Source organism: Asterias amurensis, chromosome 7 (assembly GCF_032118995.1).
Source record: "Asterias amurensis chromosome 7, ASM3211899v1".
In the NCBI taxonomy this organism is placed as follows: domain Eukaryota; kingdom Metazoa; phylum Echinodermata; class Asteroidea; order Forcipulatida; family Asteriidae; genus Asterias; species Asterias amurensis.
The window spans coordinates 12675542-12689861 of NC_092654.1; the positions used below are offsets into that span (position 1 = coordinate 12675542).

Sequence of the window (14320 nt, forward strand, 5' to 3'; positions counted from 1 at the left end):
TACTTGATCGCAATCATTCATAATAACTGACGGCTCGTTTAGTCATGTTTATCCTTAAAGGTGAATGGATAATTAATTACCAGTGTGGGGTAATTAATTATCAGTGTTTGTGCAGCGAGAAATATTCATTTACTCTGCTAACACGCAACAAAACCTATAAACAGACTGTTCTAATTGACAATGATTTTTGTTCCTTAAAAATATATTAATTAGTGGAGAAGTTATTAGTATTCATTGACTGCTCTACTGGAACCGGAACAAAAGCTAACATCACTCTGTTCTAATTTACAATGATTTTCACGCATTTTAAAAGAAGGGAAGTTGACACGCCCAGCAAACCCCTTTTGTTTGGCATATAATTTTAAACAATTAGAAATCTAAACTTTTTTATTATATGATTTCGATGATTTGCTGGAGCCAAGCTGTTATGAAGTGGGCGCGGTTTATGATGTGTGAATTATTCAAGTAAATTGTTATTGGTTGACCAGTTGGCTAATGGAAGAGCGACGAATGTGCGTTTGCGTTCCATGTGAATACGTATTTTATAGTGTGACTGTTGGGTGTATATATTTGTTATCGTGTGAAAAACACCATCATCAAAAACGGACTTTTTTGGGTGATTCCTTTTGTTGACCTACTTACCGCTTATTTACAGCTATCGTGTAATACCGACCAATATAAATCACTGTGACTTATCAAATTTCTCTTCTCTTAGTTTACAATAACATAGATTGCTTATAATTTGAACCTAATGCATTGACACACTTTGCTTTGAAATGTAAGGGCAGCAATGAAATAAATGTATGATAATGGCAGTTACTTATAAGAGCGAGAGATAATCAAAGGACATATTGGAAAGATGATGTTAATATGCTGTTTATCGACCCCAAGCTTTATCAAAAGCAGCCTACTCAATTCAAAACGCCAGTACTTAGACGAATCGTGATGACAACAATGGCATTTCAACCTTTTAAACCCCACCGGGCTGTTTTCTTCCCTGTGAAGAAATGACGTCACATTCGCTTTGCATCCGCGTAAATCATTTTGAGCGCCAACCAATCGCTAAATGCATATATGCATTGGGTTACAAAGTCATTATGGACCTAAACACACACCTATTACAACTGAGCTTCTTCACTCTGCTGAAAGACGCTAGTCACAAAAATAGATAAAACCTCAGATTTTTCTCAACGCAAATGCTAAGTCTCCTTAGCGTAATCCATGATCAAATCAGAAGGTCGACTTCGAAGCTAACAACAGGTAGTAAACGTGGTTGTTTAAATCATAAAAATGCGTATAAGCTGCGAACTTGACAAGGGTAGAACTCTTGATGCATCCATTTTTTGTAAACGTGTCTAATTTGATCTGGTTGAACACCATACTATAGCCAATTAGGCTATATCGCTATGGCGTGCAAGAGGGGCGTTTACCGTCCTTAAACGCTCCATCTTGTGAAAGCATGAGCCACCCGTCGGTAAGAGGGTATATATTTTATATGCATTTTCTTCTATGAAAGGGGAGCTCTCCTATAAACGTTCACCTAAAAATCTCGAAGCGGCGCAGAAACTTTCAATGATTTGCGGGGGTCGACTTGACTCAGATGACTGTACTGTAGACAGGTCCACTTCTCTCACATTGCTTCAGTCTTGTGACGATCGGATTTTTCAGTCTCATGACGATGGTTTTTCATTTTCAAGCTGTTTGAAATATTGATGACCAATATAAAGAACTCGCTCTGCGGCAGTGAAGTTTATAACGATCCACTAAAAGCTAAAATTGTAGTCGCGGCCGTCTTTCTCCCTTCCACCCAGGTAGGAGTAGTCTTTTCATAACTGAGAAGTCTCCCAAATTCCGTAAATCTACTACTCCGCGGTTACTACAGTAGATAGCAAGACAATTTCTCATAAACAACACAATTAATCAGACAAGAAGATACACATTTGGTTTTTCCTCAAACTATTATATATTGTTCTGTATATATTGTACTGTAGACAGTAGTGGATGACACTTTCAATTTATAGAACTGCTGAGGTAGTGATATCATGCAGTGTCAATATTGACATGTGATGTTTACATTCTTGATGCGAGACGGGTTTGATAACACCCACCCAATACCTCCATGGCTAAAGAAGAATTTCAAGACATCGTTCGCTTGTGTTGCAGGATATTCTGTCCCCCGAGATTCAGTACCCCCCCCCCCCATATGGCGAACTGTGTGCAAACTACTTCTGATAGCGTGCTCTTTTGAATCCTCCTCATACAGCCCACGTTACCATGTTACGGAGGACCGAATCTCCAGCGGGTGTGCGGCACCTAAAATGTAGCCCGAGCCCTAAATGTAGCCTGACCCTAATGTAGCCCCAAACAGGTCCGGGCTACACTTAGGTACATGTTTTGGGCTACATTTAGGTCCGGGCTACATCAAGGTACATGTTTGGGGATACAATTACGTCCGGGCTACATCAAGGTACATGTTTTGGGCTACATTTAGGTCCGGGCTACATCAAGGTACATGTTTGGGGATACAATTACGTCCGGGCTACATTTAGGTACATGTTTGGGGCTACATTTAGGTCAGGCTTCATTTAGGCCTCGGGCTACATTTAGGTGCCGCACAAGCGGGCATAATCCCCTGGGACACCGGCATGCACAAACGGTGTAAAATCTCTTTTGATTGGTGTTGCATGGTTCTTCGAAAAACCGGCGGTTTTACAACCCAGCGGTTGCTCTCAGAACCACCATGGTGTCACAAAAAAACCTTTCCTATAATACCCCCACCATGCAGAGATTCAAATCCTGCATATACTGTGAACGTGGAGGGTTCTTTTGCGGGAATCTTTCAATGCCTTGGTTTTGGTCGACTTGGCTCATTTGCTGACGACTGTATACTGTAGACGTTTGGTGACACGTTCAATAGTTTACTGTTATTGTTATTGTTATTGTTTCTGTTATTGTTATTGTTATTGTTTTGGTTTTGGTTTTGGTTTTGGTTTTGGTTTTGGTTTTGGTTTTGGTTTTGGTTTTGGTTTTGGTTTTGGTTTTGTCTTTGGTTTTGTCTTTGTCTTTGTCTTTGTCTGTGTCTGTGTCTGTGTCTGTGTCTGTGTCTGTGTCTGTGTCTGTGTCTGTGTCTGTGTCTGTGTCTGTGTCTGTGTCTGTGTCTGTGTCTTTGTCTGTGTCTGTGTCTGTGTCTGTGTCTGTGTCTGTGTCTGTGTCTGTGTCTGTGTCTGTGTCTGTGTCTGTGTCTGTGTCTGTGTCTGTGTCTGTGTCTGTGTCTGTGTCTGTGTCTGTGTCTGTGTCTGTGTCTGTGTCTGTGTCTGTGTCTGTGTCTGTGTCTGTGTCTGTGTCTCTGTCTGTGTCTGTGTTTGTGTTTGTTATTATTAAAACCAAAAACGCAAAATTATTAGCACTGTAAGTCTTCCAACCAACATGGCTGCCAGGGCAGGTTGTTTGATTGATGTTAGCAGAGCTAACTTGAAACGCTGTATTCAACTGCGCCCTCAGGAGTATAACATTTTGATCCGCAGAAGGCTGAACGTAATTTGATTGTATGGTTACAACACATGTAATGTGATCATTACAATGACTGTAGGGGGTTCAATATTGCTGCCTTAAGCCTGGTATCTCTATTTTTGAATTTTGAGTTGTTTTTTCCCCCGTAAAATTGGGTGACAAAAAGTATGGTCTCACCTGTGACCACTGAGCATAAACACTAAGTTATTTTATTCCTTGTCATAAACAATTTGTCTGTCAGTTTTGAATGAAAATAAAGACAAAATACGGGGAAGTAATCTATGAGCTTTTACACAAATTTGCACAAAATATCACCAAGACGAGTTTTATAATAAAACAAAATTCTCACTGCGGAAAATCTCGGTTTTAGGAACACCGGAAACTTTTGCAAAATAGAGATAAGGGTGCTACTATAAGCCGGTGTGACATGAGGTATCTGTCCCCGGGGGATTTGGTCACCCATATGGCAAACTGTGTACAAACTTCTTCTGATGGCGCTCTCTTTTAAACAATCCTCATTTTATTTTTATTTTTCCATATAGGGGACCGAATCTACGGCAGAAAGAATTCCCTGCAACACCGGAACCCCAGGGCCCAATGTAAGCACAAAAACTTGCTTTTATTCTTGCAAAACACACTTGCTTAGCAAAAATATGTTATCAGCCAGTATACCATTAGGTAAACCACTGCTGTTACTGGTACCCCGGTCATTTATTGCTAAGCCAAGAAACTTCATAAGCAGAATTTTCTGCTCAACAGCTTTATAAAATTGGGCCCAGATCGTCGAAGAAACCCGGGTCTTACCTTCATTGCACATAAGACACATCGAAGTCAAACACTAAATTATTTGTTCTTGAAGTTTAATACCACTTTGATTGCTAACTTGATATTTCAGGAGACGAGCCTCCGTAGGCCTTTGGATTGTTTAAGTTTTCCAGCTTACTGGTTGTCATGATCGAGTTTTCGGCAAGAACCGGTAAGTGAAATTATTTGCCAACATAGGCTCTACTACAGTAATAGCACATTAACCAAATTGACATGACGTCATCATCACAAAGACCTCCGAGTCCCTGGTACGCTTACGTTATTTCAGCGGGGTGGGTTTCACAAAGAGTTAGGACTAGTCTTATCTCGACTTGGAACGAGTTACTCGTCCTAACTTACGACTAGCTGTGCGTTTTTGATATCTCTTAAGACTAGTTCTAAGGTATGACTAGTCCTAACTCTTTGTGAAATCGACCCGGGATCCTTAAGTGAGGACGAATGAGCCAACCGAGTATAGACGAGCAGAATATAGGGCAGGGTATATATATATAGTGTTTGAAACTTCGAGACCATCCGGCAATAATTTCTCGTATGATCTACACCATTCAAAGCTTCAAACGTTACTTAAAAGGTGCATCCTTTAGTCTAAACGCTAGCCATATTTTTACGCCAAACTTGACTCGTCACAGAATGACAAGCGCAGCAAAAAATTGCCACGTGTTACGGACCAAGGGACCAAAACGATTTTTCATAAATACCTCAGACAGTTTCGCTATTCCTATTAGTGGAGAGCGCGTCTCGTGGGTGTGTATAAACCTTTGTTTATGAACAGTAAAAACACATTGATTCCCGTATTCTTATCCCCAATGCAAAACTAACACTTATAAAAAATAAAATAAAAAAGTCGTTTGTGACGTACGTGTTTGGGTTTATCGAATGCAAGATCTGCAAATAGTTAGGCCCTGTCAATATTTGTTATCTGTTGATTTGTCTTTGTATTACGAATACTGTAGGCATACCCATGATTGAGTCTGTGCACATAAATATTCTATTTCTTTCTCAAGTAAAAGTATGCGTGAGCTTTTCATAAACGCAAGTTCTCAGAGACCGCGGATTCTCCCCGATGACGTCTGTAGAAAGTAAATAGGGCATAAGGTGTTCAGATTAAAATTCAAGTGATGGTTTCCCTATGAATACGTAATACTAATTTTTTTTTAAATACTAAACAAATTTGACAACAATGGAATGATACTCAATCAAAGCCATGACACTCGTTTTGAAGGTTAAACAATTCCATTTAATTTGAATAAACTTGACACAATACATCGAAATTGATAAGAGCACGTTCCCTCGGGTGGGTTTACCCAATACACAATACACAGTGCATAATATACAAACCACACTTTTTGATAACAATTCGGTATAAGATTAAATGCATAATTTATAACAACAAAAGAGCCTGCAAAGATCCGTGTTTGTTGATGCAGACAGATTTCTCAGACAGATTGTTTGTAAAAGAGGAATGCAATTCGTAAAATTTCTTTTACTGTAAAATTATAATAGAGGGCGGTAGACTTTTACCGAATGGGGGGGGGGGGCGTGCTGTTTAGCCCTTATGGGCTTGAAAACGTGCACTTACATACGGGACTTCAAACTGGCGGACGGTTCTTTACAGCTGGAGACTGGGTCTATAAAAACAAGGGTTTTGAAACCAACGGTTTTTTTAAGAACCACCCCAACTCATAAGAGATAGTCATTACATGGTGTTACCGCAAACCTTTCCATGTCGTGTTTCCACCATGCAAAGTTTCAAATCCTACTTAACAAGGGTTTTGAAAAATTCCACCATCCGGAGCATTACCAAAAACAGTGCAAACAGTGCAGGTATGACGTCATCTATCACTGGGGAAAACTCGAATACAACGCATCTACTTAAAAAGGACTTTAATCTATTTTGGGGTGGGGGAATCTAGTTTTTTTAAAGGAAAAATCAGCGTAGCTGTGAAGCAGTATCGTGTAGTGATAATAGTTTTTGTTGCATGTTTTGTGAGAGATCGTATCATCGTTAGTGCGAGTTAACACGGCTCTTGTATTGTAGATTATATCTAGCGTGATCCGTAATAGTACAGTTATTGTGTTGATAAAACTATGACGGAATGAGAATCATGTGGTAACTATGAACAATATAAACAAACACAAAGCATTACTGGCCGAGTCTCTTTTAACTGTTGAGGCACCAGTGTTTACCTTTTAAAGTGCATTAAAATTCAACTCATTGGGAAAACTTATACTTAACCCTAAAACCTGTCAATACTCTACTAAACTACAGTGCCCACAGCTATAAATGTTCAGACACGTCCTATTTTACCACCACGTTAAAGGCACTGGACACTATTGGATGATTCGAAGTTATTGTGAGCATAACACTTTCTTGGAAGCAGGCAATGGAGAACTATTGATACTGTAAACATTGTGAGAAACGGCTCCCTCTGAAGTAGCGTAGTTATGTAAGAAATATGTAACTTTTCACCCAAATATTAAAAGAGAGCATGCAGGCCTGGTGCTTTTTAATAGGCATCTGAAAGCACACAAATGTGTGCATCAGTGTTTTTTCTTCTGTAAAGACACTGGACACTATTGGTAACTGTCAAATACCAGTCTTCTCACTTGGTGTATCTCAACATATGCACAAGATAACCAATATGTGAAAATTTGAACTGGTCGTCAAAGTTGCGAGTATGAATGAAATAAAAACAAGTGTCACACGAAGTTGTGTGCTTTCAGATTCTTGATTTCGAAACCTCAAATTCTAAATCAGAGGTCTCGAAATCAAATTCGTGGAAAATTACTTCTTTCTTGAAAACTACTCCACTTTTCTCACAATGTTTTATACAACCAACCTCTCTCCATTACTCGTTACCAATTAAGGTTTTATGCTAATAATTATTTTGAGTAATTACCAATAGCGTCCACTGCCTTTTTACCCGTGTCAGCAGGTGACAAGGGTTAGTAACGATTAAAGTGATATTATTATAACATTTAATGTGTAATGTAAAGTTTTTAAAAGAAAACTTCAATCAGTTAAAACATACGTGTTGGTGTAGAGTGAAGAGTAATAATTATTTGTAGGGGTATACACCCACGCAATGAGAAATACTTTTGAAAGAATAGGCACTGGCTCTGAAAAGAGCCGGTTTGTTTAATAAACTAATGTTCTCTAACAGTTCGATAAGTGTGCTCTTTGGTCAATCAGTGACATTAATTTAAGCTCTTGGTGTATAGTTTGTATACGTTTAGGCCTAGTCTATCGGTGCTGTAGGCCTAGTCTATGTCTCGGAGGACGGTTCTTAGCCACGGTTTCGGGACTGGCGAGCCGCGCAGCTGCAGCAGGTGTGGATCGCAATATAGGACCAAAAGTAGTTATTATCACCACCATCTAAATAGGCAGACGCCCATGAAGTGCGGGACCGGCATTCAGATGTTATTCTGGAATAGAAATGGATAGGAATTAAAAACAAAGTTCATCATGAACCTCTATAGTAGTGTCAATGTGCCGGCTTGGCAGGAGATCTCACCCCCCCCCCCGGGATTTTGGTGTGCCCCCGGCGAACTGTACCAATATCTTCTCAGGCCTAGAATTACACAGAGTCCACGAAGGCCACGGCTTCCGTAGCCCTGGTCTCGACCTTGGTGCCCCGTCAAACCTTCACATGCTAGTGCCCTTTACAAAATGAAAATGACCCTCTACAGATGAAATTCCAGGCCTGTCTTCGTGATTGCGCCCTCTTGGGTCACCCTCCTTCAGCCCGTTTTAAGTTTCTCGTATGGGCGGGACAGAATCTCCGGGGAAAGATTTCCTGTATGACCGGCATGCAAAACAGTCAGATTCCTCAGCAACAGCCGTAGCCGTGGCCGAAGTCGATTGATTTTTATCAGGGGATAATATGTAAGAACAATTATAGGAAACTTGCGTCTCCAACCATGTATACAAACCCATCCTGTGCCAGAAGTTTGCGCTTGCATGGGTAAGCGAAGAATACCTTACGTGCATACCACGCACATAACAAGCAAAAACTTGCAGTTACCTGTGAAATACGCCTGATGTAAGCGCGGTCCCCTGCTTCCGTAAGCGCCGAGTTTTGCTTACGGTATTAAGCGCATAGCCATAAATTTGAGCCCTTTGCCCAGTTTCATAAGCTGTTTTAAAAGCACAAATCACTGTTTTCCAAAATGGCTTTGCAAAAGTTGAGTCGGGCACCAGCCACAGCAATGCAAACTTAATGGCTTTATGCAATTGGCCCCTCATCGCCTGAACATTTCTTGCCCTGTCCCAATTTCATAGAGCTGCTTAAGCAGGAAATGTTGCTTATCAATTTTCTACTAAGCAGCAATGAGCAAAGCAGGATACCAGTCACAGATTGTACATGTGGAGTGACAGTTTGGTTGGTAATCCTATGCTGGAGAGCACATTTGTTGTTGTGCTTAGCCATTTTTTGTATTACAAGGGACACGTTGCCTTGGTGGATCGTTCGAGTTGGTCAATAAAAAGCGTTTGAAATTAACCGTTTGTTACGTAATTGATATGGTTAGAAAGACGATTTAAAAGTAGATTATAATGATCCACACAAGCCTGCCTCGAAATTGCTCGGTTTTCCTTTAACTTTGCGAACCAACACGGTCGGCCATTTTATGGAAAAACTTGACTCCATAAAATGGCGCGCCGTGTTAGTTCACCACATTTAAGGAAAACTCGAGCCAAATTTGTGTGGATCATTATATTCTACTTTTAAAACATCTTTCTGACCATTTGCATTTTATAACAAACGATTTGAAACGCTTTGCATGGACCAACTCGACCGATCCAATAGAACGTGTCCGTTATAGCAGCTCTTTGAAATTGGGCCCAGGTAGCGATAAGAAGAAGAAGACTCACCCATCGGCTATAGTGCTGCACTCCGCTCCTTGGTGCACGCAGCTAGTGACGTAGAAGCTCTGATCACGGTGCAGCAACACCGTACGATGGTTAAGATTTTTGCCACTCCCTAGTTGTTTCCACTCACTTTGGCTTTCGCAGATCTCAGTTAGGCGACCACTAGACGATGTGCGTTTCTCCTTAGGGGAATCAAGAAATTATCATCATCATTATCATCATCATCATAATTAGGGCTGTGCGACTTGTGAAATTTACGACTCGACTAGTCGACTACGACACTAGTCGCGACTAATTTTTAGTTCACAAGTTGCGTTGTGGCAATGTTTGTCGCAGGCGCAACATAGTCATGTTCAAGCTGAAAGGATTGCAAGTTTGTGTCACTGATGTCTGATTGTGTTTCGCAAGTAAATTATGTTGTCGTGAATAGTCGTGAGCGACACATTTGGTTCTCCAAACAGGTAGTGACGACTGTTTTTGAAGTAATAGCAGCTGCTTTTGTTAGTAATTAAAAAACGTTAGTCGCGACTCGGCTAAGCATTAGTCTCGACTACGACACTGGGGTGGATTTCACAAAGGTAGTCCTAACTTAGGACTAGTCCTAGGCAATGCTAAGAGATAGGACCAGTCCTAAGTTAGGATGAGTTACTGGTCCTAACTTAGGACCAGTCCTATCTTTTAGCATTGCCTAGGACTAGTCCTAAGTTAGGACTACCTTGGTGAAATCCACCCCTGGTCGCACTAGTCGCCCGGCCTAATCATCATCATCGCCCTCAAACATTTATTTCATTGCTGTCATTACACTTCACATTTCAAAGCAAAGTTTGTCAATGCATTGGTTTTCAAACTATAAACAAGTGCACAGTAATCTAAGATAAGAAAATTTTGAAAATTTACAATAAATTAATATTGATCAGTAATTCACGATTTAAGCAGTAAGTAGGACAATAATTAGGTTTAGGTGAAGCTGGGGCTTTCGTGCCTTAACCTATTGACAAACAAACAAAGGTCAATGACGTTTTAGTATTTTCGTGTTCAATTCGGTTTATCAATAGAGAATTTGTGTATTACACCTGGGGTGGATTTCACAAAGAGTTAGGACTAGTCTTATCTCGAGTTAGGACCAGTTACTCGTCCTAACTTAGGACTATCCATGCAATTTGTATATCTCCTAGGACTAGTCCTAAGTTAGGACTAGACCTAACTCTTTGTGAAATCGACTCCTGCATCTATATAAACCTACTTTGTAGTATTATTTTAATGCATTTGTTTATCATTAACTTTGTACATTGAAGAAATTTTTTCCTTTGGGCCAACTGTTTCAATTTGAATGTGTTGATAATGAAAAAGAGACTAGAAATATAAAGGGTTCCGATTCAACGCAACTCATCATTATTTAATAGTCTTTATTGCCTTGCATAAGCCAGAATAAATTTGTGATAAATTAGCACTAATCTAGCAAAGCGAAAAAAATCAAAATCGCTCACAAATACCTTTTTACCTTTATTGGTTAAGTAACATAAATTTTGACAAATATTTAACCGCAAAGCATCGACAAGTTTGTTTAAGTGAGTTGTGAATATTTTCGTCAACTTCCTTTAAAAACAACCTGTCTGGGTCAGACTATTGGTGGCGCGCTTTATTGTGAGTCCTGCTTTTCGGCCAGGACACTCGTAATCGGTTTCAAGTAATGCATGCAATGTGCCATAAACTCGACCCCATATTAAAGTAGACCCTTTAGGCATATTTTTCCTCGTGCAGCTTCGAAAGTTATCACTTTGCAAGTTAGTGGTTAATATTCACTTCCAGCCTCGTTATGGATACAATGATATGAATTGAATGAAACAAAAATGGCTGCTCATTGTCATTAGACATTACCTTTTCGCTGTACGTATCAGACGGCAAGATGGTTTTGTAGTGGGGGACCTTCGGATGGAACACCACCCGGCTGTCCTGCAGGGCCGGGTGACTCAGAATCTCGTCGTAAAATCCTGTGATTTTATCCTGGATCATCTCTCGCTGTCTTTGGTTGAATTTAGTTCCCTCTTCGATCTCCATTTCTTTGATAAGTTTCATCGCGAGATCTGTTGAAAGATAGTAATAATCGGTATTTATAATAGCGCCGCTTTGTACACCCGATCGAATGACGTCTCGTGGGGACTATGCTCGAATTATGAAATCTTATACTTTTACTTAGCTCCACGGAGGTGTTGTGGCGCAAGAAACAAATCAAACATCCAACAGATTACCATTTTTACTGCCATCTCTGGCATGATCCTTGAGTGTATAAGAACGTATAGACCTACGTATTTTAAAAACATCGGTCGTACATCAGCACTTGTCCTATAGACGATGTGATCTATGTTTACGTTCAAACCGCCCTCTGTTGACAAAACACTGTATACATGTACGTCATGTTTCGCCGGGCAAAAAGACGTGTAGTCATGGTAAGATTGCATACACTTTCTAGCTGGCTGCCAAAACAAAGGTTTTGTCCGGCGGTATGCGCGCGAATCATGTTATGGTTTTCGAGTGACGTCAGAGGTCACATCGTCTATTGTTTCATTTCTTGATGGACTCAGTTAAAACCGGCTGTACATAATCTGTTTTTTCTAGTGTTCAAATCATCATTGGAAGGTAGTGTTTGTTGACGCTTGGGCCGTTTAAACAGCTTTATTCCAAGTAGGTTTGCAGTACACCTTGCTAAATTCAACCTGTATCTCTTTAGAAATCCTTGCCTGGTGCATGCATGCTCTTGCAATCTAGATTGTTTTTAGAGAAATATAAATTCTTACCTTCAGCTCCCCTGAGTTATTTTCACATTAAATTTTATTTATTCTTGTATGGCTCCTTAATACCAGGAGTGGATTTAAGCCTTGTTTGTGGCGAACTTGCACAACAAACACAAACACAAAACTCAAAAACGTCGAGGACTTCCTTGTTGTTCTTCTCTCAACTCTGATATTTTTAAAAGTCTCGTTCACTCAAGTAATTCTTTAATAAACTGCACCTCCTGGATATGTATTTGTAGATCTTCACTAATTATACAAATACTGTTGTTTTGATAATTGTTTATATCGACTAGTCTGGTTCGTGTCATTGTTTCTGTCCTTGTCGTGTCCAAGTCATTGTCTGTCACAGGGAAATGTATACAAAAGCCATTTTCCCCAGCATGTTGGCTAGCATGTTAATTACACTCGATATTATCTTTGAAATTTCTATACATTTTATTACTATTGAATTATGTGGCATTCATTTTTTCGTAATTAAACTCATTGTTAATTTGTTTTTAACTGTATGTAAATTGTCTTGTCAACATGAAAAATAAGTATGCATTGAATTGAACTGAATCGTCACAGAAAATTACGCCAATAACAATTTGCACAATAAATGTTCGCAACATTATAGGATTCGAACTGCCTCCATCTACCGGGCAATCGCGGTGGCCTATAGTTAGTAAAATAAATTGCTCTGGAACTGCAAAGGTCGTGGGTTCGAATCCAACCCGAGTAATATACCTGTGATTTTTGTCTTTCACAGGACTCGTAAAAAAGTACTGGGTATACAGTGCTGACACACATCAGTGTATGGGTAATACAAAAATAATATAGTTATAAAACTATTAAAAAACTATAAAACTGCATAAAACTTACAGTGAAGTACAAGATGTAGCATTCCATTGTCGTGTATTGACTTTGGGAAGTCCGGCTTACTCTGTGGGACATCATCCATCTCAAAGCCATCATCTAGAAGAGAAAACAATTAATTCATTCAAATACTTTTCGCTGAAAAAACCATATGGACCGTGTATAGTAGGATTTGAAACCTTGCCTTAAAAATTTACCTTTTTTGATACAAAAATACACCGATATAAACTATAAACATCTCTGAAAAGTATTACAATATACAGGCGAAATACGAAAGATAAAAACAGTACGATGTGAAGTTTGTATACTTTATGTTTTTTGTGGAATTCTCCCATTAAGACTTGTTTTGTTATTAAAGAAGCCCAATATTTGAGATGAATTTACTTCAAAATACCCCCCTTTGTAATCTTATACTACCATAAATGTATCCTCATCAAGCCCAACATTATACCCGTATTCCATTTTATGTTTTGTCTTAGTAAAGACTTTGTATAAGCATCGCTTATTGAAACTTCAAAATGGTTAGCTACCTTCATACAAGTCCACTGGGTTAACGGCGATTGGACTTTCCGCATCTGAAAAACGAAAGAAAATCGGTTGAGTTTTATCAAAGGGAACGTTTACCTTTAGTTCTTGTAACCATTCGGGTTTTTTTTTATCCTCCGCAGATTACAATAACTACGGAGAAATGTCCTTCTCATTATTTTTTTTAAAAAAGATTATCGAGGAAAGTTCGGGGCGGTTGAGTCCACACGGAAAAATAATCCGTCACTGGAATACACAATCTGAGAATCGTATCTGACAGAAACGTTTATCAGATTCACATTTCGGGGGATAAAAACTGATATAGTATTTCCCATAACCATTTATAGGCCTATACTTCGTAAAGTACATTTCTCCATAGAGTTTTCAGACTAAGTACATTTTCTTTCGCATTACACTTGTTTAGGTTGACCCGTAAAACTGTTTTAAAGATGGGATTTTGACTCGACTTCTTCGTCAGGATGAACTATTTCCGGGTAATTTTGACTCACTTGACCCGCATCAGGTTAAGTTTTTACCCTGGGGTTTCTTAGAGTGCACTTGCACCGAAATCACTTTTTTAGTTACTGTTGGAAATAACACATTGTTCTTTCAACTCCTTCGCATTTGAAATTATGTTTACACAACGTCTTTATTGAAGAGAGACTAATGAAGGTAATTTTGTACACATTCATGCCTCGAAAGACGAAAGTCCCTGATTGGTTGATTCAATATCAGCGTGAGCCAGAGTAGCCAATTAACGTTGACCTTGGTTCCTCCATTTGGATGGGAGCGGACCCAGGTGTCAAGCGGGGCTGAATCTAAGTGACGCCACTGGATACCACCGGCGTGTAGTTTTAATTTTATCTCAGTACATTAATCTTAGGCAATGGACACTTTTGGTAATTTTCAAAAAACAGTATTCTCACATGGTGTTTCCCAACAA

At 39.5% G+C, this 14320-nt stretch overlaps 2 protein-coding genes across 4 annotated transcripts in view; one reads left to right on the forward strand and one right to left on the reverse strand.

Moving 5' to 3' along the window:
- Nucleotides 1–14320, forward strand: part of LOC139940085 (guanine nucleotide exchange factor for Rab-3A-like) — an 82920-nt gene that overhangs the window by 37754 nt on the left and 30846 nt on the right. For all 3 annotated transcript variants that reach the window (XM_071936323.1, XM_071936321.1, XM_071936322.1), the window contains 2 exons: nucleotides 4053–4109; nucleotides 4406–4486. The gene's annotated coding sequence lies outside the window, so the exon portion shown is untranslated. The remainder of the gene's footprint in view (nucleotides 1–4052; nucleotides 4110–4405; nucleotides 4487–14320) is intronic.
- On the reverse strand, nucleotides 7623–13495 carry LOC139939565 (uncharacterized). Its single transcript, XM_071935566.1, has 5 exons — nucleotides 13477–13495; nucleotides 12859–12951; nucleotides 11084–11289; nucleotides 9209–9387; nucleotides 7623–7761 (listed from the first exon to the last, which is right to left on the reverse strand). The coding sequence occupies exons 1-5, from the start codon at nucleotides 13493–13495 to the stop codon at nucleotides 7623–7625; spliced, it is 636 nt and encodes a 211-aa protein (XP_071791667.1).

Coding starts and splice junctions, on each gene's coding strand:
- LOC139939565 (XM_071935566.1), bottom strand. Junction 11,290..12,858: donor GCTACATCTTGTACTTCACT/GTAAGTTTTATG, acceptor ATCTTTCAACAG/ATCTCGCGATGAAACTTATC. Junction 9,388..11,083: donor CTGATACGTACAGCGAAAAG/GTAATGTCTAAT, acceptor GATTCCCCTAAG/GAGAAACGCACATCGTCTAG.